The sequence below is a fragment of the Pieris rapae genome, chromosome 9, assembly GCF_905147795.1.
Source record: "Pieris rapae chromosome 9, ilPieRapa1.1, whole genome shotgun sequence".
In the NCBI taxonomy this organism is placed as follows: Eukaryota; Metazoa; Arthropoda; class Insecta; order Lepidoptera; family Pieridae; genus Pieris; species Pieris rapae.
Genome location: NC_059517.1, coordinates 7,519,952 through 7,540,797, shown reverse-complemented (window position 1 = coordinate 7,540,797; position 20,846 = coordinate 7,519,952). Strand labels below are relative to the sequence as shown.

Below are 20,846 nucleotides of genomic sequence, written 5' to 3'. Positions count from 1 at the left end.
TGATATGTTGTTCGTTTACAATAATTTAGAGTTAATTGAATTTAATAATAATTCATTTATATAGTATATGCTTATGATATTATGGAGCTTTTGGTAGATGAATTTAAGCTTTATGTAGAGTAAGGTCACAGCCAAGGATGACAAATATCCCAAGTCGTTGTGGATGCACCCCAGGAACAAAGAAATCATAGGAGTCAGATATAATAATTGTTTCTTGCAAAAAACATTAGCGCTACCACATTTTAGATTTTTCCGGCTTTTGGTTACAACAATGAACAGATTAGTATACAGTTTTTATTCTTCTATTGTTTATATTAAGGCTTGCCATTCAGGACCATGTTTAGGGATAACATTGGCTTGGCTCTCTCTCCCGATTGACCGATTTAATTTGGGCAACAACTGAATCCACTCTGCAACAGTACTATTCTGATGTGCAGGATAGTCAAAAGGAGAAAATAGTTATATGAACCAGGAACTGACCATGACTGACGCGTAACGACTGACGAGTGCACCATTAAAGAGATGAAAAGTTTAGCATGAGTTAAATTAGTAAGTAAAAATAATTCCGACTCTATTCCTTTCTGTTTCTATCATTCGCGACTGCCTTGACGTCTCTATTATAGTCTAATGACAACTAATATTTCAACCCCTACTCATCAAGTGATACATTGTATAAAAGCTTTGATGAGTGACAAACAGATACATTAGTTACATTGTGTTCCAACTTACACCATGAAGGTAAGATTACTATAAGAATGTATACAATTAATATTTAGAAAGTTTTAACGAGATTAACTCGGTTATATAATTATTATTTATTTATTTGATAAATAAAATAAATTATCCAAATGTATATTATATAATTAATATAAAATAAATATTTAATATGTCCGATGAAACTGAAAAAAAAAACTTTGTTTAGTTTTTTGTTAAGTTCATATAATGCAACAATATTTTAATTAACTTAAGTAATTTTTTTGTAAACATATTTCACATTTACAATCAATTACCCAGTATTCACAATTATCATAATCTACAAAGTAATCATAACAATAATTAAAAAGAAAAACAAAATAAATTTAAATACATAGTTTGGTCCCTGTGGCAGTGTAACTGTAACGCTGGCAGCATTTCCTCGCTGTATTGCAATTCTTATTCGTTGAGCGAGGAATGCACCAGCTCTGTGGTCACTGGTACTTTCTACCAGGCGCCAACTTAAATCTTTAATTAGCGCCTGAGCACTTGAACCCCACGACCCAAGAGTCTCTACTCCAAAGAGAACGAAATCGAAGTTGGAAAAAAATAAGTTTTAATTATAAAATGTAGGTGATATTTAGAAATTATTATGTCAAGCACCGATAACATGTCACATGGTAGAGACTGTTTACGACACAGGGAATCCTAGTGCACCTCGTGTTTATCTTCTATTTTGGATATTTATTTCTTTTTTGGAAATAATTTTAAGTAAGGTAAAGTAATTTTGTAACTTCCTTGTGGCTGCTTACAGTAGGGGAGCCTATTGTAGCAGATTTTAGGATTTACTATAGCCTGGCAGATTAATATACAGGACAGAGACCTTATCCGGTTAAGTACCTCCATTAAATATGAGCCCCATATACGACCGCCGGTCAAGGATAACGGGTCAGATTAGTAAATAAAATTATTCAACAAAAAAATTTAAACGTTACTCAAGTTTATACCTGGTGCAAACTTTTATGTATTAACAAAGATATTATGGGATGTTCTATCTTGTTATAAATCACAACCCATTTTTATCTTTGTTAATTTCTTTATTCTTCACAAACAACAGTAATTAACTTATATTATTATAGAAACGCTCAAGGGAAAAAATACATGCTCACTCATCTTAAAACTCTGTTCTGAGTGACGTATGTTTTATTCTTTCTTAGTGTCCTGTATTTATGTTGCCACATACATCAAAATCTTATAGAAAAATAAAAAAATATACTACACAATAGGTATAGTACTACACAATATAATATATGTACATTTTTAGTGTGTAACAACGATACGCTACAATATGATAATATTAAAATCTTTGCCTCACTTTCAGACTTTCTTGATCATTGCTGTCATCGCTTTGGCCGTGGTTGCTGAACCACCGATTTCTAAAAGGTAAACACGATAGACATACTTATCTCTTTTTAACACAGCGGTAACATAATCTGACTGAAAGAGACGTATAAGTTAGGCACAACTAGCCATGCCGATTTCAATGAAATTTGTATAGCTATAATGCTGCAAATAATCTTGTTTCAAAATTCAATCGTTTTTTCAGCTACCTACCACCTCCACCTGGTGGAAGGGCTGGCTACAGCCAAGGACCACCTTCAGGTCCAGCTTTTCAAGCTGGTACTGCTCCTCAAATCATAGCAGCTAGGACTTTACCTGGCTCGGGACTTTCAAATGGCTTTGCAAGGTCTGTACTCACCTTATAAGAATAGTCTATGTAAAAACAAAATAGTTGAGAAAAGATTAATGATAATGGAGTTTAATTAATATATGTATATACTTACCTAACCTTACCTAACTTACTTATACATTTAATTGCTTAGTTTTTGTCGATTGTATATCGAATTCATACAGTTTTCATTTGATATGTATATAACGTATTTATCTACAAATAATCATCAAAAGTCGGTCACCAATACATATTTCATAAGCCGTATTATGACACGTCTATTGTTTTTTAGAAGCGGTACTCACGACCATACCATAGCAAGATTCAATGGAAACCAACATGGCTATGATAGCGCCGTTGGCAGAAACGCTTTTGAACAGAGTAGTGTAAGTACAACAAAGAGACTCATCAAACTTCGGAATTGTATCAAGGATATTTAACCCTGTGAGGCCTCTATAGAGTAATCCTTTACACTGATTATTTTGGTTTGCGTCTCGTCACATAAGACATATATTCAGGGCCGCATTTAGAGGCCTCAGGGCAACAAAGGAATGGAGGCCTAAAATCATGTTCCACAAAGAATTAAAGAAAAAACTCTGTCAATTTTATTAATCAATAATTTATTGTGAAACAAAGTAGATTATATTAGTATATAACAAACATATAAAAATCTATCAATTCTAGTTGATAACTAATGTTAACTAGTCGGATTTTTTTTAAGTCCCCGGGGCTGTATACCCGGTTGCCCTCCCCTTAATCCGGCCCTGCGTAACTTCAAAATTTCAATTAACTGTTATTTTTGAATAAACATATTAAATTAGTAAAAGTTCTTACAACTATATAAAAAATATAACATTTAATTCCTTACCTACTTATAGTAGGTAGGTATTTGCTAATGGTACTAATACTAATTGTCTAGGAGCCAGCCAACTACAATTTTGGCTACATGGTTAATGACGTCCTACAGGGGACAGAGTTTGGTCATCGGGAGGAGAGACAGGAAGAGACGGCAGAGGGAGAATATCACGTGGTTTTGCCTGATGGTAGAAAACAGGTAACAGTGTTGTAAGATTGTTTTGGGTCGTGTTTACATGTTATAGGCTATATAATATATAAATATATTCATATTTATATCAGGTATTTCTCCTGTCCTAAATATGTGATCAAATAAATAAATAATAAAGATTATACGTTATATGTAATCATAAATGATATCAAGTGAAATACATTGTTCAATTATTAGGTACCGTAATTTAAAATCATGTTTTTATGGCGTATGTTTATTTCTTTTTCAGACTGTAAGCTACAAAGCAGACGAACGTGGTTTCAAGCCTCAAATATCCTATGAAGAAACTGAAGACCTAAGAGCCGGTTATGATGTAAACGCCCAAAATCGCGGGACACACGAACACGATTCTAATGGCGGTAGTCATCACCATGACAGCGGCTTTGGTAACCATGACAACAGTTTTGGTAACCATGACAACGGTTTTAATGGCGGTCATGGTAACCATGGCAGCGCGCGTAGCGGCTACTGACTAATTTACTTTTTAATGCTTCCGTTTTTCTGTTTAAATTAATAATATCAACCTTTACTACATCGATAAATATTTATTATGTTTATATTTATTTAAAATATATATATGATTCAATATTCAATAAATATTTATATGAAAGACATTCTTTTATTGTAATTTTAAATTGCTATATTACTTAGTAAAGTTATAACTAAGCCAAACGCATAGTTTTGTTCTGAATCGATACATACAATACTTTTAATACACACGTGTATATCTCACGAACTCCACAAGTATAAAAAAGCCATTTATATAATCAAAGAGTAAAACAATGATTTCATCAAAATTGCGTAAAGCATTATCGTGTACTTAATCGTTAGCAAATTAATTGGGTCGTGAGCAAACTCACTAATACAAATTAAACACGTAAAAAGGGAATGTGCTTTACGAACAGAATTCTTATTTTCGTTATTGTCGTTTAAAATTGCTCATATACAGTTATAATAATATACATCCAGCACAATATTGCACGTCTAGTTTAATACATCGGTTTGTTTGAAAAATTTAGATATGTACAAGTTCTTATGTGATCTGTCTTCCGAGCCAGACTCATTGGCACAACTAGTATTTAAACGCATGTTACTATTTTATGAACAGTGTAAGTATACTAGAATATGAGACACAATGGCTGGGGCTGAATGCTGATAGTAGATAGTAATGAGCCTAAATAGTAAATTCAATATAAGTTTATACTCATAATATATGTTTATAATTCATGAAGATGTAATATCCAATTATACTAATTACCTGTTTAGTGAAGAGATTTAATGCGGGACGTCTAGTAGCCTGCCAATGAGAAGGTATGGACCAGACTCATGGGCCGAGACTGATTGTAGAGCACAATATAGCAGAGGAAGAACCTGTAAACATCTGTACTCGAGATCGATTAAAACAGATTAGGTTTTATACATTAGTAGAACACAATTAAACAGATAAGTTTTACTATTACAATACTTCTCTGTACAAAGCGTTGGAAGATCTCAAAATTTACATTAATATTCGTAACATCGTTTTCTTATCTGAAAGTCTTACAAAATAACTAAAGTCATTCAATGAAAATCTATAGAAATAGCTACTGGATTTAAATATTTATTCATGAAATTTATTTACTATTACTTGCGGATGTTGAGACCAGATTCATGTAAGAATTTATAAGTTATGCCTTGGGAAAAATCTCATTGATTTTTAATTAATTACATCAGTCTGTCAGACATACCCATATATAAACACAACTATTGATTTTTATATGTTCCCATGACGAGAATATTACAAAATAAGACATTATATACAATAGAAAAGCTGAAGTTTGTAGCACAATATATTTTATTGTTTGACAAAGTCTTTTGTCTTGCACACAAGGTATAAAAATATTAAAATAATTTTCTTATAACTACTAGTACTCCTACATACACGAAAGCCTTGAATCGTTCTTCTAATTCGCAATCTAGATAATTTGTTCTGTCAAATATTTGTTATGTTCTGTGTGTTTGTTTTTAATTATATATCGATCAAGTGGACTATAAATACGGACAATTTTTTGGCGATATCATCATTCAACACACACCAAAGGATTTCAAACGGCTTGGAAAAATGAAGGTATTATTTTTAAATATTTTTATTCGTTGATGCGTAGTTTGAAGAACCTCCTTTGTTTTTGCCAAACGAAAAAATTCTTCCAATTGCAAAATAGTAGTAATTGTTGTTGTTGAGTAAATTTTCCCCGTTTGCAGGTTCTTGCTCTGTTATGTTTGGCCCTAGGATCAGTCTCCGCTCGTGGGTCTGGTCCGTACCTTCCCAGTGGCTGGAGACCAGACGGCCCCGCTTTCTATCTTCCAACTAAACAGGTAATTTGTATAATTGGATATTATATTTTTATGATTGATAAACGCATATGTGTCCGTAATATAAAATTTCGTTTAGTCGGGGAGCTGAACGTTAATAAAGGGTGATTAAAATTAGTAGAAGTACCTCCTTTTTTTGTCCCATCATTAGGAACTGACTATTTGTTATTAAGTATATAGAAACGAAAGTATTTGTGGTCAGAAAATAAGATAGGGACAGGATTTTAGGCCATAGAACGTCTTATATATTATTGAAGAATATAAATAGTCGCGTTATACAAATTTTATTACAGGCTTCAACAGATCCACTTAAAGATCTAATTCTACATGGTTCGGAAGCCTCTGGGTCTGACTCTCTTCGTGAATACGGCCCTCCGAAGTTTTCCCAGGAAGTCATCAAGCAGGACTTACCAAGTGAAAACATTGACCTTACATTTGTAAGTATATCATTAGAGACAATGATAATTTTCTAAATATAACTAACTATGGATCGTTAACTTTGTTAGTATCATGATTCGTGTATTTCTTGTCTTATTGTAGGTAACTATTGTACTGATTATATTGTCTTATTTAATATTATATATAGACATCAGCAGAAAAATTGCAACAGGAAACCCTAAATGGCTCGGAACCTTCTGGAATTGATGCTTCAAGTGAGATTGAACCCCCGAAAATCCAAGAATCTAAAGATTTGATTGCAACAGAATTGCCTGCGGAAGTAACAGAACAAGTATTTGTGGAAAAATCAAATGATGTTCCTGAAGCGTTCACGATAAAAGGTAATTTTATATTATCCTTTACTGATAAGACTAAGTTGCCTTTAATAATAATTGTATTTAATATTCTAGCACAAGAAGAGCCTGTGACAGAACTTCAGTTTATTGAAACCACAACGATACTAGCTGAAGTTCCAATACTAATTATTCAAGACAACTCAGAATCAGCACTTACCGCTAGTTCTCTTGAAAATGAGGATGTTTCTGTAAGTGAGACTCCATTACCTGTCGAAATAACAACTACTTCAGATGTTAAAAACTCAGTTGAAGCAGATGTTGCAAGCACCGATGATTCAACTACAAATGAAACCAAAGATAATTTGGTAGAGCCTACTGAATCTCTCAACAGCCTGACTGCCGTTAAAGTAGAATTAGAACAAACTGTCCAACAAATTGTACAAAATTATGAAAAATCCATAGAAAAGGTTTCAGAAAACATTGTTAAAAATATCGAAAAAATTGAAGAAAGTGGTTTAAAAATAGAGAAAAGTGAACAGAACGTTGAAGAAAAGCAGGTCGAACAAAACGTTCAAAACTTTAGTGAAAATACCCAAAATGCTGAACATTTTGAACAAGCGAATGAAAAAACCGAAGAAAATGAACAAAAGACACTTGAACAGGTTGTTCAAAACATTCCAGAGGTATTGACTTATGTAAACAACGATAAAACACAGGTAATACTACTACTAAGATATATAATATAAACTAATTAATTACTAATTAGTATGAAGTCTACACAATTTTAAAGAATTTACTTATAGATACTGGTATGTTTATTTTATTTAACTTTTCGCAATTATAGGTTGAGAAAACTCAAAGCCAAAATGAGGAGTCATCATATCCAGAATTCTCAGGGTAAGTGGAATGTGTGAAGTGAATTTAATTTTATAGTGTTTCCTTAATATTATTAACATTTCTTTATTATTTAAGGTCTTTGGAGCAAGCCCCTGAAGGATTTCTAGAGTACGGACCACCTGGATTTAAGGAATACGGACCTCCCAAGGAGGACGAACTAGCTAGGTCAACATCAGAGGTACTGATTTGACTGACTGAGGTTACATCGTAGATATTGATTATTTTGATTTTGACGTTAGGCTTTTAATAAAAAAGGAAATTATCGAAGAAATTTCTATTAAGATTTTCAAATCTTTTTGTCGTGTCTCTTAAGTGGCTTTTATAATGGATATATTTTATTTGCATAATACGTAAGTTATAGACTACAGGTCGATATGAATTGCTTACCTTTTTTCAGGAACTCATCTCAGAAGCTGAATCCTTTGAATCTACGAATGAAACAAGAAGAAGGCGTTTTTCTCCAAAATTCAAGTAAGTTGTTACTTACTACCACTAATATGCTTTATTATATAAATGTATAGTATTAATAAGAATATTATTAATGATATGCTTTATTTTCTAAGGTTTTTTTGTAACTCGCCAAGTTTTTGTTAAATCCTACACTTAACTAGACCTCAGAGTTTTATTTCTAATTGTAATTAAAATTATAGCATTTTGTAAACATTTGACTAAATTCTTGTTTCGGGTCATACATATGATTTGTTTCCTTCCAGGCCTACTAAAAACCACTAAGCGACATACTTTTACGGGCGAAGCAAGACAACGGTGTGCGTACGGCATGTTAAATTGACTAGTTTTTTAATTTAAGTATTATATCCAATATTAAAATACCAATCCAATCTTAAATTAGTTATTTCACTTAGTATGTTATAGTAACATTAGAAAGATTACAGCCCTAGGGCTACCAGCTAACAGTAACGCACGGTTCACGGCGAAGAATTAACTAGTAGGTACTTGTATAATATAATGGAAAAAAAACTTTGAATTATTATTATAACTTCCAACTCGTAAGTTTGTTGATGTAAATTGTAAAGGCTGTAGCGAAGGCTACAAAGTCTTTTCAAGTTTTTCCAACTTTCGAAGTACAAAACGTCACGATAACGATATACCCCTCGCGATAACTAAGTTATAGTTGATACATACATACATACATACAACTACTGAACCTCGGCCACTGGGCCTTTGGGTCGTATAGTCTGTGGTGCCTCTGGTCAAAGATACTCCCTTTAGGTTCCATACTTACTCATAAAGCACTTGTATAAATATCTTGCGGTAGTAGAATAGAGATTTTTCGAAAAAGTATTTTATTGTTATATTAACATGTCGGTTTCTTTAATGTGATGATACTAATACTATTAGTATTAAAAGATTATTTACTTTAATATAGATTTATTGTTTTTAAAAATAAGCCCTATGTAACAAAACAATGTACTTATTCAATAATAATAAATATTAATTGGCGTTCAAAATTGTTTCTTACTTATTAAACCTTATTAAACGTGTTTAAATCCAATGGCACAATTTTCCCTATTCCGAGTCATAATTTCCTTGTTGGCGACGTATTTTGTTTTGAAACCAATGTTTTATTAGAGATTTATCCAAATCGATTGATTACTTTCATCATTTCGTCAAGTCGTTTGTCCACCTGTGGAGAAAATAGAAAATCAAGTCATGGAAAAAAATATATACAGATAGTTATGTTTAATGATTATCGGTTATTCATCACATCTGGCTTCTGGATAACAGGCACATAATATTGATAGTTAAAAATAAGAATTATAAGGGCTTCAGGTCAAAGGACGCCCTAAATGGTTCAGAAGCTTCTGGAACCGATACTTTACGTGAATATTTGATTGCAGTAGATATTCACAGAAAAACATTATTAAGTACCAATATTACCTATGTGTTTTTAGTTGTGGTTTGCATTTTTTTATAAGGGAATTCATCAAATGATTCTTAATGAGAATACCGGAATATTATTTTCATCCCGATAAATGTACTTGATTTGTTCTTCTGACTGTGGTCGACCACTGGACAACAACGTGTGCTGAACATTGTTTGGACAAGGACAGCATTTCAAACATTCACTCATTTTTAAAATATTTTCATCCGGATACAAATCATTATCTCGATTCATATTGGCATTTCTAAAAAAAAATAATGCATAAAACAGGATACGCGAAGAAGTAAAATGTCAAAAATACTTTTGGAATTTGTAAAATTATTCCATTTATTCATGACAAAACTATGTACCTACAACACAAATACCTAGGCTCATGGTGCTCGCGTCAAGCGCGGGCGACAAGCTGTCAAACTGACAGGATTGGGACTTAAAGCAATTAGAGTAAGATTCAGAAATGAGACTTAGCACGATATGACTCTCGTATGTCAAAATCCAATGCGTTTTTAACATATTATGGGAGTCACATTTCCCTAAATGTGTTAGTTACTTACTCCCGTTTCTGAAGATCACACTTAGTGTTTTAATGTGACCTTAGTGAATCTAAAAGCTAAATTCAAAATTAAAATAATTAAATAAATTGTTGACAATATCTTATGTAATATGAATTAAATATGTATAAATTAATGTTTTTAGAAGATCAACTACGTTAGTTTCTTTGATTTTTTTTCTAAAAACAGTTACAATATAAAACAAAATAATGATAGGTAATACGAAACATTCGAACAGGTTTATTACTCACGTAAATACCGCGGGAAGCAATAACAATATAAGAATGAAATTCATTTTTTATTGCTCTACCGTCTCTATTTAAGTGGAGTCTGGTTTGGGAAATAAGTACATAAAAATATTTCGATTTTTATATACTTTCAACCCAGCCTGATATTAATATGATAATGATATTCAAATTATGTTATTATTATAAAATTGAAAAGGCTCAAATATTCTGCTGCTGCTATTGTCTCATTTGTATTTTAACAACAATATATTATGTATCTATAATGAGGACTTTCCTTGTCCACAGTCCAAAGATTTGGCGCGTTATCTCTGCACCGATAATTGGATTAAGGGTAACATTTTGTAAAACAACATATTTTAGCGTGAACTATGACTATGGCATCATTATTTAATTTTTTTAAGTATGAGAATTAAAATAATCTGCGTTTATTGTAAACATATTTAATAATTTCTCAGTTTAGAAATTGAGACTTCAAACATACAAATATAAAGCTCCTATTGGAATCTCCATTATTTTTGACATCATTACCACAATTACTAAACCTTTGAAAAAAATTACAATAAATACTATGTTATGTCGTAGTCTACTAAAAAAAATTTATATTCTACTTTTAAATAATAACTAGTAAATATGGTTTGTCAAAAATATAGGTTAGCGCCATCTTTTAGCTTTAGGATTAACATTAATGATAATCAATGTTTCGAAATAGAAGTCGTAAAAACTAAAATACCTTAGTTTCAATATACAATAACAATATCTTCAAGAGATATTGAATTCACTAAATTATGTAAAAAATATAAAAGTCTACTAGCAGACACTGGACAGCACCATATGTCATCAATAAAAGTCAACGTCAGTTACGATGTTCGGGTTGTGTCAAATGTCAGTTATCACAAATGACAAACCTCACATTAATTCCTTAATAAAATTCATCTGAATTTTTTAATTTACTAACTTCAGTTCAGTCAGTTTCAGTTCGATTAGGTCATTTGAGTTGAGTGCGTTTGTTTTGTTTACGTTGTGTTAAATTAGTTCAATCGTACGTTATTTAAAATTGAACATATTTTTCTAAACAAAGATCTTGTGTAAGTTATATGTTATAACATTAAATTAAAGATGAATATTAGTGTTTTTAATCAGTGAATCGGCATACTTTAGTGAATTAAAGTTTATGTTGCAAAGGTTTATGTTTACACTGTAATCGTCAAGTTAAGGTACGATTATGTTAATTTTTATTTTATTATTTGCGTCTGTTGTAAAAACTTGCTTGAACTATATTGGCTGAATGAGTAAGATGTTTTTTTTTCTTTTTGATAGTGATTGCGAAATGTTTTTTTACTGTTCGGAAGTTGACCTCGATACATTAAAACTTTTACATTATATTATTAACTTCTACTTCGTTAATGTTAACTGAAAATTTGTTAAACAAAAACTAACTACGTGTTAACACAATCAATAAATGCTATGCAAATGTTTGCATGCATACTATCCATTGAGCTGTCTCAAAGCCTTATTAACTGACTTATTTAAATACCCACATATTCTAAATATCATATCATGTAATAAAGGTTTTTTTTAAATGACATACTATGTAATAGACAAATAATTATGATTTTGGCTTATAAAGTTATATGAAATAGAGTTATAAAAAAGTATTGAAAATAAACATAAACATGAATATGCTACAAAAAGCAGTTAGCCATGATATAAATCATCAATATTCAATTTGAATTCTCACTTTCATTGGTTTCCTCTATCAATGAATTCATTTCCTATCATACATAATATACATTTTGCATAGAACATAGGTATTTAATTACATTAAATTTATTTTACTTTTAAATGATATAGTATTTTTTAGATGAGAAAGCTGTTATGTAGGTAAAACATTAACTGTCAAATAAATTAAAAGATATTTATTAGGTCATTTACATCAAAAATTTTACTGTACTTAATACATAAGTATCAGGAATTTAAAAAAATATGTAAAAATGTTAAGCCTTTAGGACAATATCTTCATTTATTATTATTATACATTTACCATATAAACAAAACACTGCAATGTGTACACAACATGTCCTATTTTCTGCAGATGTTCAGAACATTACTCCTAATTGAACTATTAAAGTCTGCATTAATGTGTGAACCAACTGAGCTAGATAAATGTAATTTAAATTATGACATTTTAAAAAGACCATATGGTACTTGAAAAATTTATATCCTTACTAATTAATTTATTAAATGCAGAACAAGTTAAAATATTTATATAAAGATATTTTTTATTGCAGAAGGTAGGATAAAATAATTACACTTAGTGTGAATCTTCATTTATTAACCAACTCTTAATCAGTGAATAAAATTTCTAATTATCTACTAAAATAGGAAATTGCAGTTTGAATTCATAGATTTCTTGACACAATTTGTTTGTTTTTTCAATTAAAAATACAGTCTTTAATTTGAAGTATATGTTATATTATCTTCTTTCATGTGCAACAGTAAATAAACATAAGCTATAATTCTGTCATAATAATCTATTCATGTTCTATACATGTAAGAAGTTTAGTCATAAAAATATTCTATAAAGTCATTAAACTTCATAAAAATATTGATTCCAATATTAACTGAATCAGTGAAGAATCACAAGAATGTTATCCTTTATGACAGGGAAGTATAACCCATTCAAAAAATATCATAGCAATTTATTCTTAATTGCCAATCATCAACTGAATGATAAATAATAAAATATAGCTCTTATCTTTATTGAATCAAGGTTGATAATGTTAATCATTTTATGGACTGACTCAAGTGGCTGGGGGCGTTAGAAAGGCAATCAGATTTGGGTTTAGTGTAAATTGATTATGTAGGCTTTTTTGCTTGCTAGACAATCAAAGTTGTATGTATAATTTAGATTCACATCTTAAAAATAGATATGTTCGTATTTTGTACTGATACTGTGATATAATTTGGTATAAGAAATAAATGTATCACAGTAATGTATTTCATATTTAATTCAATGGGTACAAGACATTATCAAAGGCACCTTTTTCCGAGTAATCATAAAAAAACAGTCAAGATATGTATTAAGTTACTGCCTTTGTATTTGGTTGGCATACAATAATATTATAATGTAGTCTTTTGACAGCTATAAAAGATGTCAATTAAAACAGTATTTTTATAGAATTTAATAAACTACCACTATCAACAGGTCTAGCGCAATTACAAATTCAAATTCTTGTATTAATGTTACATACAATAGGGTCATATTATATCAAACTTACATATACATAGTTTCAAGAGCTGTTAAACAGTATTTTCTATTTGAAGGACACATTAGACTAGCGCTCCAGATAATATAGTGTCATGAGCTTCTAGAATAAATACCATAGAAATAAAATTCCTTACAGTGACCATTTAACAGTTTAGGTCTACGATAATTATAAAAACATATACATAAATGTTTGTAAACCACCTATGTTGCTAATATTAAAAAAATTCTATTGAAGCCATATAAATGACTGTCAAACTTCCGGGTTAAAAAAGTTTTTTTAATAAGTTCGATGTTCGTATGCATTTAATGCAACGCTGAACTTTCATTATACAAACCTTATTTGGCACGACAAGTTTTTGTCAACAAGTCCCGTTAAAAACGAATCCAGTTATCATTTTTGGGTTCCGGGATTAAGAAAATTAATCGTATATTATGTTTAAAACTATGAATAATTTAATCACTATTACAGTACAACTATTACTTAAGTTTTCTGTTGAAGGGACTTTCCTCAGTCTAGTATCATCGTTAATTAAATTGATAAAAATACTTCTACATACGGCTAAAGCAATTGTTGTGTCCTTGAACTGTAATATTGGCTGATCAAATAGTATACCAAGTATTTTAGTTTATAGTTTGGATACATATGTTAAGATCCCATAAGTTAAAGAGACAACAGGCAACCTTATCGCTAAGAAGCAATCTCTACCAGCCAACCCTAGTAAGGAAAAAGAAAAAAACTAAATTAAATAAATAGAGTAACAGCTAGCAATGTATAATTATACAATTACAATACCAAAATAAAAAGCTAATCTTAAAAATCACAATGCTAAATTCTAAAATACATAAAATTAATATATTTACAAAAAGACGAGATTCCCGCTTAAACTTATGCCAAGGATAAGGTGGATGTAATGTAATAGTTAAGACTCTAACATACGCCGATGACTTTGAGGATTTGACCTCTACTACAAACAATAATTTACTAACGCCATCTAGTCTAACAAAATAGTGAATAGTCTAACAAAACTACGTGAATACGAAACCAATTATTAGCTAAATATAAAAATTTATAAATAAATATTGGTCTAGAAAAAATGGTGGCTGCCAATTATTTAACTAAAAAAAAAATCATGTATGTACATGATTTTTTTACATGTTTAATTCGTTCTGAGGTTAAAACTTTTTAATGTCAGTATTGCTATAATACCGAAACCGAGTCATCATCATCAGCTGACGATGGACTCTGATGGTTGGTACTGGATCTCGAGGATGGTAAGCAGTAGACATACCGTCATTGAGCTCGTTGTAATCAGCTCAGCGAAACGATACTAGAAATGTGACTATATGAACCTGATGATGGACTCCGAAGGTGAGTAGTGGATCTCGAGGATGGTAAGCAGCAGACATACCGTCATTGAGCTCGTTGTAATCAGCTCAGCGAAACGATACTAGAAATGTGACTATATGAACCTGATGATAGACTCCGAAGGTGGGTACTGGGTCTCGAGGATGGTAAGCAGCAGACATACCGTCATTGAGCTCGTTGTAATCAGCTTAGCGAGACGATACTAGAAATGTGTTATATGAACCTGATAATGGACTCCGAAGGTGGGTACTGGATCTCGAGGATGGTAAGCTGTAGACATACCATCATTGAGCTCGTTGTAACCAGCTTAGCGAGACGATACTAGAAATGTGTTATATGAACCTGATAATGGACTCCGAAGGTGGGTACTGGATCTCGAGGATGGTAAGCAGTAGACATACCATCATTGAGCTCGTTGTAATCAGCTCAGCGAGACGATACTAGAAATGTGACTATATGAACTTATTAATATTTAATATTAAATAAATATTAGGTAATATTTACTATAATACCACTATATTTCTTTGAGTTTATTGAAAAAATAATCAATTTCAACGATTCGTCTTCCAGTTGAAATTTTGAATATTTTTCTTGGTTCTGAAACCTACGAGTGCAGCATGTTATATCTAAGCCCGAAAATGAAATCAGAGTCAATCAGACCCAGTACCCACCTTCGGAGTCCACCATCAGGTTCATATAACACATTTCTAGTATCGTCTCGCTGAGCTGATTACAACGAGCTCAATGACGGCATGTCTACTGCTTACCATCCTCGAGATCCGGTCCCCACCTTCGGAGACCATTATCAGGTTCATATAGTCAAATTTCTTGTATCGTCTCGCTGAGCTGATTACAACGAGCTCAATGACGGTATGTCTACTGTTTACCATCCTCGAGATCCGGTCCCCACCTTCGGAGACCATTATCAGGTTCATATAGTAAAATTTCTTGTATCGTCTCGCTGAGCTGATTACAACGAGCTCAATGACGGTATGTCTACTGTTTACCATCCTCGAGACTCAGTATCCACCTTCGGAGTCCATCATCAGGTTCATATAGTCACATTTCTAGTATCGTTTCGCTAAGCTGATTACAACGAGCTCAATGACGGTATGTCTACTGCTTACCATCCTCGAGATCCAGTACCCACCTTCGGAGTTCATCATCAGGTTCATATAGTCACATTTCTAGTATCGTCTTGCTGAGCTGATTACAACGAGCTCAATGACGGCATGTCTACTGCTTACCATCCTCGAGATCCGGTCCCCAACTTCGGAGACCATTATCAGGTTCATATAGTCAAATTTCTTGTATCGTCTCGCTGAGCTGATTACAACGAGCTCAATAACGGTATGTCTACTGTTTACCATCCTCGAGACTCAGTATCCACCTTCGGAGTCCATCATCAGGTTCATATAGTCACATTTCTAGTATCGTTTCGCTAAGCTGATTACAACGAGCTCAATGATGGTATGTCTAATGCTTATCATGCTCGAGACTCTGTACCCACCTTCGGAGTCCATCATCAGGTTCATATAGTCACATTTCTAGTATCGTCTCGCTGAGCTGATTACAACGAGCTCAATGACGGTATGTTTACTGCTTGCCATCCTCGACACCCAGTACCCACCTTCGGAGTCCATCATCAGGTTCATTTAGTCACATTTCTAGTATCGTCTCGCTGAGCTGATTACAACGAGCTCAATGACGGTATGTCTACTGCTTACCATCCTCGAGATCCAGTACCCACTTTCAGATTCCATCAGGTATCAGGTTCAGCAACTTATTTTACTTGGTTGTACAAGTTGCACTTGAAACTTGACAACTCTAAATTTGAGTTTTGTTTGGGTAGGTACTTATATACATATACTTATAACATAAATAATTTCCGAAGTTCATGTCCTCGCCTCACTTGATATTTCTTTTTATATTTTGGCATTTCTAAAAAAATCCGCGGGTTAAAACTAAAATACGCAAATATTTAATTATTATTGGCTTCGACACACAAGCGTAGTCCTCCCGTCGCAAAGCGTAGAGGTGGACTGAAGACAAGCCGCATGCAGGGCTCGCGGGTGTGAAATTGCGGAGGGAAGCCCATTGCGCTTGAGTTTATTTACCTTTTATTACTTTCCATGCCCAGGAAACGAATTAATACAATTTTTTTTTTATCAAAATAATAATATATGCTATATCTAATAATACGTGTAAGATTAAAATAAATCGCATAAACCGTTTTGGAGCGAATTTGTAATTTATGTCTAATCTACGGTTCGATGGTAAATTTTTTTTTGGGAAATTGGTATTGCTTTTATCTTTTTTGATTTTATCAATCGATACAGTAGGCTTCAACCCACAATATATATTTTTTTCAAATGCATATGAGCGACAGTTCTTCCAACAATTTAATTTAAACTAGGGCTAGTTGACCGATTTGAGCACTGTTCAAGCCTTAAGAGGCAGTGGCGTAGCGTGCCTTGTCGGGGCCCCGTATAAAAAATTTTTTGGAGGCCCTTATATGGAGGTAAAGATTTTTCACAAAAGAAAAAAATATTGTGAGAAGTAATATTTATTTATCACATAATTTACCCATTTTACCAATAAAAATCGAATTTTAAATGTTCACTCTCCTTGCCTTTTAAACTGATTTATTAAATAATTTATGGCTGATGATGATTTTAGTTTTTCTAAAGTTTCTGCCTCTATGGACAATAGTGAGATGTCTGATAGCCGTTCTTGTCCCATCGAAGTTCTTAAGTAATTTTTTATTAGTTTTAATTTTGAAAAACTTCTTTCTGCCGTTGCGGTTGTAACTGGAGGGGTCAAGATTAAAAATCATGCTGTGATTACCTCGGGAAAACTGGATGCGAGACTATTGAATTTTACTAGCAATAATTCAATGAGTTCTTTAGTGGAATATTTTTTTTAATTTCAGAATTTAAGCATGTTTTTAGAGCCTTTAATTGGTCACAAAGATAAGTGAGATGTCTTTACTGTATTTAGCAGACAGTTTTCCGGAAGCGTTTAATATCTCTTCGCTTGAAGAAGATAGGAGTTTCTCCGGTTGTAATATTTCGAAAAATTAGAAAGTTTTTATTCTTTTTCCTTACACGTTTTGGGGGCCCCCGTGCCCCGGGGGCCCCGTATAAATGATACGGCAAATACGGCGGTACCTACGCCCCTGTTAAGAGGTTATATACAAGACAAAACAAATTCTTTAACAGCGTGGCACGCTTATAGTGAACACACTCTTATCATTTTTATTCTATGGTCCTTTCCCACAGCAGTTAGGGATGTTAATATTAATCTTTACTATAGCGATAGGGTTGCCGATTGTTTTGTATTGAGTGTTCTTTTATAATAGATAGGTCCGTGTGTTTTACGCAATTACCCTGAAGCTAATAAAATAAAACAGCTCAGTCTCGAAGATTACTTCCTATCTCCATAATACCTTGTTACGGTAATTAATTGGTCATGGTATTGCTGCGTTCTAAAATTACGCGGAAGTTCGCCTTACGTAGACGAAGGCTTGTATGGGAGTGAAGGCTTTTTATTCATAAGGTAAAGGACTATCCTAATTGCAATCTAAATCATGTAATGTCAATAGTTATCGCCCCCAGAGATTGATAACGCATAATGTCTAAAATGTTAACAAATAAACTTTGGGGTTTGGATTCGATCTTTGAGCGAATACCTATTTCTGATGGCAGAGTGGTACCTTAATGTACCTATTTGATACTTTATGCACTATTATTTTCGTATAGATTAAGTTGTATTGTCTGAACTATCTATACTAATATTATAAAGGAGAAACATTTGAAAGGCATATTTTTGTGAATAATTTTTATTGACACGTCTGCAGCAGCAGTGGTTTTAGCGTGCGTCTCTCATCACTGAGGTCGTTGGTTCAAATATATATAAAAATATCCTTTTCATTCATCTTAAAGTATGGTAAAATTCTTTATTAATTTAAAACATTATTATTAATAATTTCGATAATAAAGGTAGGTTTAGTACGTTTAACAATTTAAATGTCAGAATATTATTGTGAGTAATGTTACAGTGTTCCTCCTAGAAACAAAAGATTCCGTTTCAAACGAATGCTTTATATCATCGGATTTAGGTTAAACAATCGTTGCCGGAAAGTCGAAAATAATTTTTATATCCGCCGTCAACAGTGTATTAGTTGTTTGCAGTTATACAATAAACTTTTTTCCAGAAAAAAATTGGATTTTTTAAAATTATTCTGATCAATTCAATTTCTACGTTCGCGTTTCAGAATATTCTTTTTTATTTATTATTATATTACATATACTACATGAACAAAACACACTGAGGTGTTTAACTTTTGTGCCTACTAAAGTCATAAAACTTAGTTTAAAAATAAAAAACACAAATAAACGAAACGAAAACAGAGAAATAAAAACTTTTTATGCCTTATAGATAATATAACATCTATCTATCTATAGTAACATACTTACTATATTATACGAATTTGTTTTATTTACATTACCTTTACATTTACTAAAAACCGCACTGAAAGTGGTGACAAAAGATTCCTGAATAGACTTGAATATTTCTTCGTAATTTCTTTACTAAAATATCTCATTCTTATTCCTCCGTGATTTCGTTACTGAAATATCTACACACTGTGAGACAGCTTCGAGTTTCTCGGGAAACTAAGACTAATGGATTATGAATCGGCGCCAAATGCATTTTTCTGATGTTAGTGTTTATTTACTTTTATTGTTATGTAACAACGAAAATAGATCTGCAACGCATTACTGATTGTAAGATGGCGTAATATTTATGATATACATATATATCTATCAGGCCCGGTAGATACTAGAAAGTGACCCCGAAGATACCTACTCGATGTGGTTTTAGTGTATATTGCACACCCAGTCTCTTAATAGCAGAAATTCTGGTGTTTGTCTGAGTCCCACATACCCCCGCTACTTACAGGGGCAGGGGATGCGCAAATGCATTTACATTTTACACCATGTAAAATAATTAATTATAAAGATGGCGGAATATGGGCCGTATTTTAAACGTTACGAAGATCGAAGTAAGTCAGTACTCTGCGGTGATGTCGCAAACTTGAGATCACGTGGAACATAAACTCATTTTTGAAAACGGGATCGCTATTTAAGTTAGAGTAAGGGCAAATATACAAATGTATAACATTTGTATATTATTTGATATAATTCCTAGTATTTACTTAAGTAAGTAATTGTTAAAAAACGTTAAGTTTCTTTTATTGGAGTGTCGGCTTCAGCGTGTAAAATTTATTGGATTTTGACATACTTAATAAGACTCTTGGTCTTAAGTCGCTCTAAGGTCCATATTCTAATTTGTATCTTGAAGTCATAATTTCGTATTCAGCGCTGTCAAATATAAAGAGAATAAGGGGTTTGGCAGCTGTTGAAACTAGACTAAAGTTTGATTCATGTTCCAGAACACGGGCTTCAGTCTCGTTGAAACTCATCCTTTTTAAGTAGGGTTTAAACAAATACTTTGACAATACTTTCCTTGTCATACAAATATAAATGCAGATATTTCATAAGTCACAAACGAGATTATAGCAATACGGCACATAACTCAACAGATTAGTTGTGCAATGATGTTAAGTCTTATTACTTTGTTTATGGTTGCATCTGTGGTTAGTCTATGCTCAACCATAGATTATGTAATATACTTGAAAACTAACCCCACGATTCTAGCTGTTTTAATAAGGCGTATTCTGGAAATATCGTTCAGAGATTTACGATAGATAGATATAGATAAAATGATTATTAAGGTTTTATTCTCCTCCATGCTCAACATCGTCCATCATGGCATAGTACTCCTCTTGATCTCTTCTCTGGTCCACATTGTTCGCCTTGTCCTCCTACTCCTTTAAGCATATATTATCTTTGTAAACTTATGTAGTAAATACGTTGTAACTAGAATGTTAATGGGATTTCATTACCATTTAGATGAAGAATTGATTTTATTCATTCATGGATTTTACATAATAATGACGTAAGCTATGAATATTGGAAC

General features: G+C 32.3%; 3 protein-coding genes across 4 annotated transcripts in view; all 3 read left to right on the top strand.

Moving 5' to 3' along the window:
* The first annotated feature begins 695 nt into the window (after positions 1–695).
* LOC111000045 (pro-resilin-like) lies at positions 696–4,021 on the top strand. 2 transcript variants are annotated; one of them, XM_022269374.2, is made up of 6 exons: positions 696–738; positions 2,075–2,136; positions 2,300–2,440; positions 2,715–2,808; positions 3,390–3,476; positions 3,718–4,021. In XM_022269374.2, exons 1-6 carry the CDS (start codon positions 733–735, stop codon positions 3,958–3,960), a joined length of 633 nt encoding a protein of 210 aa, XP_022125066.2. In that variant the 5' UTR covers positions 696–732; the 3' UTR covers positions 3,961–4,021. The 2 variants fall into 2 exon arrangements, with proteins under 2 accessions (XP_022125066.2, XP_022125065.2); XM_022269373.2 differs by having other exon boundaries at positions 3,342–3,476.
* A 1,531-nt stretch (positions 4,022–5,552) lies between these two features.
* LOC111000053 (ring-infected erythrocyte surface antigen) lies at positions 5,553–8,451 on the top strand. The gene is made up of 9 exons (XM_022269388.2): positions 5,553–5,595; positions 5,730–5,843; positions 6,134–6,277; positions 6,427–6,619; positions 6,689–7,290; positions 7,419–7,471; positions 7,547–7,649; positions 7,869–7,942; positions 8,185–8,451. Exons 1-9 carry the CDS (start codon positions 5,590–5,592, stop codon positions 8,201–8,203), a joined length of 1,308 nt encoding a protein of 435 aa, XP_022125080.2. The 5' UTR covers positions 5,553–5,589; the 3' UTR covers positions 8,204–8,451.
* A 2,682-nt stretch (positions 8,452–11,133) lies between these two features.
* The window catches only part of LOC111000039 (GRIP and coiled-coil domain-containing protein 2), a 71,022-nt gene continuing 61,309 nt past the window's right edge, over positions 11,134–20,846 (top strand). The window contains exon 1 of the mRNA XM_022269364.2: positions 11,134–11,384. The gene's annotated coding sequence lies outside the window, so the exon portion shown is untranslated. The remainder of the gene's footprint in view (positions 11,385–20,846) is intronic.

Bases quoted from the DNA above. Each gene is read 5' to 3' on its own strand.
- LOC111000053 (XM_022269388.2), top strand. The intron at 5,844-6,133 runs GTAATTTGTATA...ATTTTATTACAG, and splicing joins TCTATCTTCCAACTAAACAG to GCTTCAACAGATCCACTTAA. The intron at 7,291-7,418 runs GTAATACTACTA...TCGCAATTATAG, and splicing joins TAAACAACGATAAAACACAG to GTTGAGAAAACTCAAAGCCA.
- LOC111000045 (XM_022269373.2), top strand. The intron at 2,441-2,714 runs GTCTGTACTCAC...ATTGTTTTTTAG, and splicing joins CTTTCAAATGGCTTTGCAAG to AAGCGGTACTCACGACCATA. The intron at 2,809-3,341 runs GTAAGTACAACA...CTAATTGTCTAG, and splicing joins ACGCTTTTGAACAGAGTAGT to GAGCCAGCCAACTACAATTT.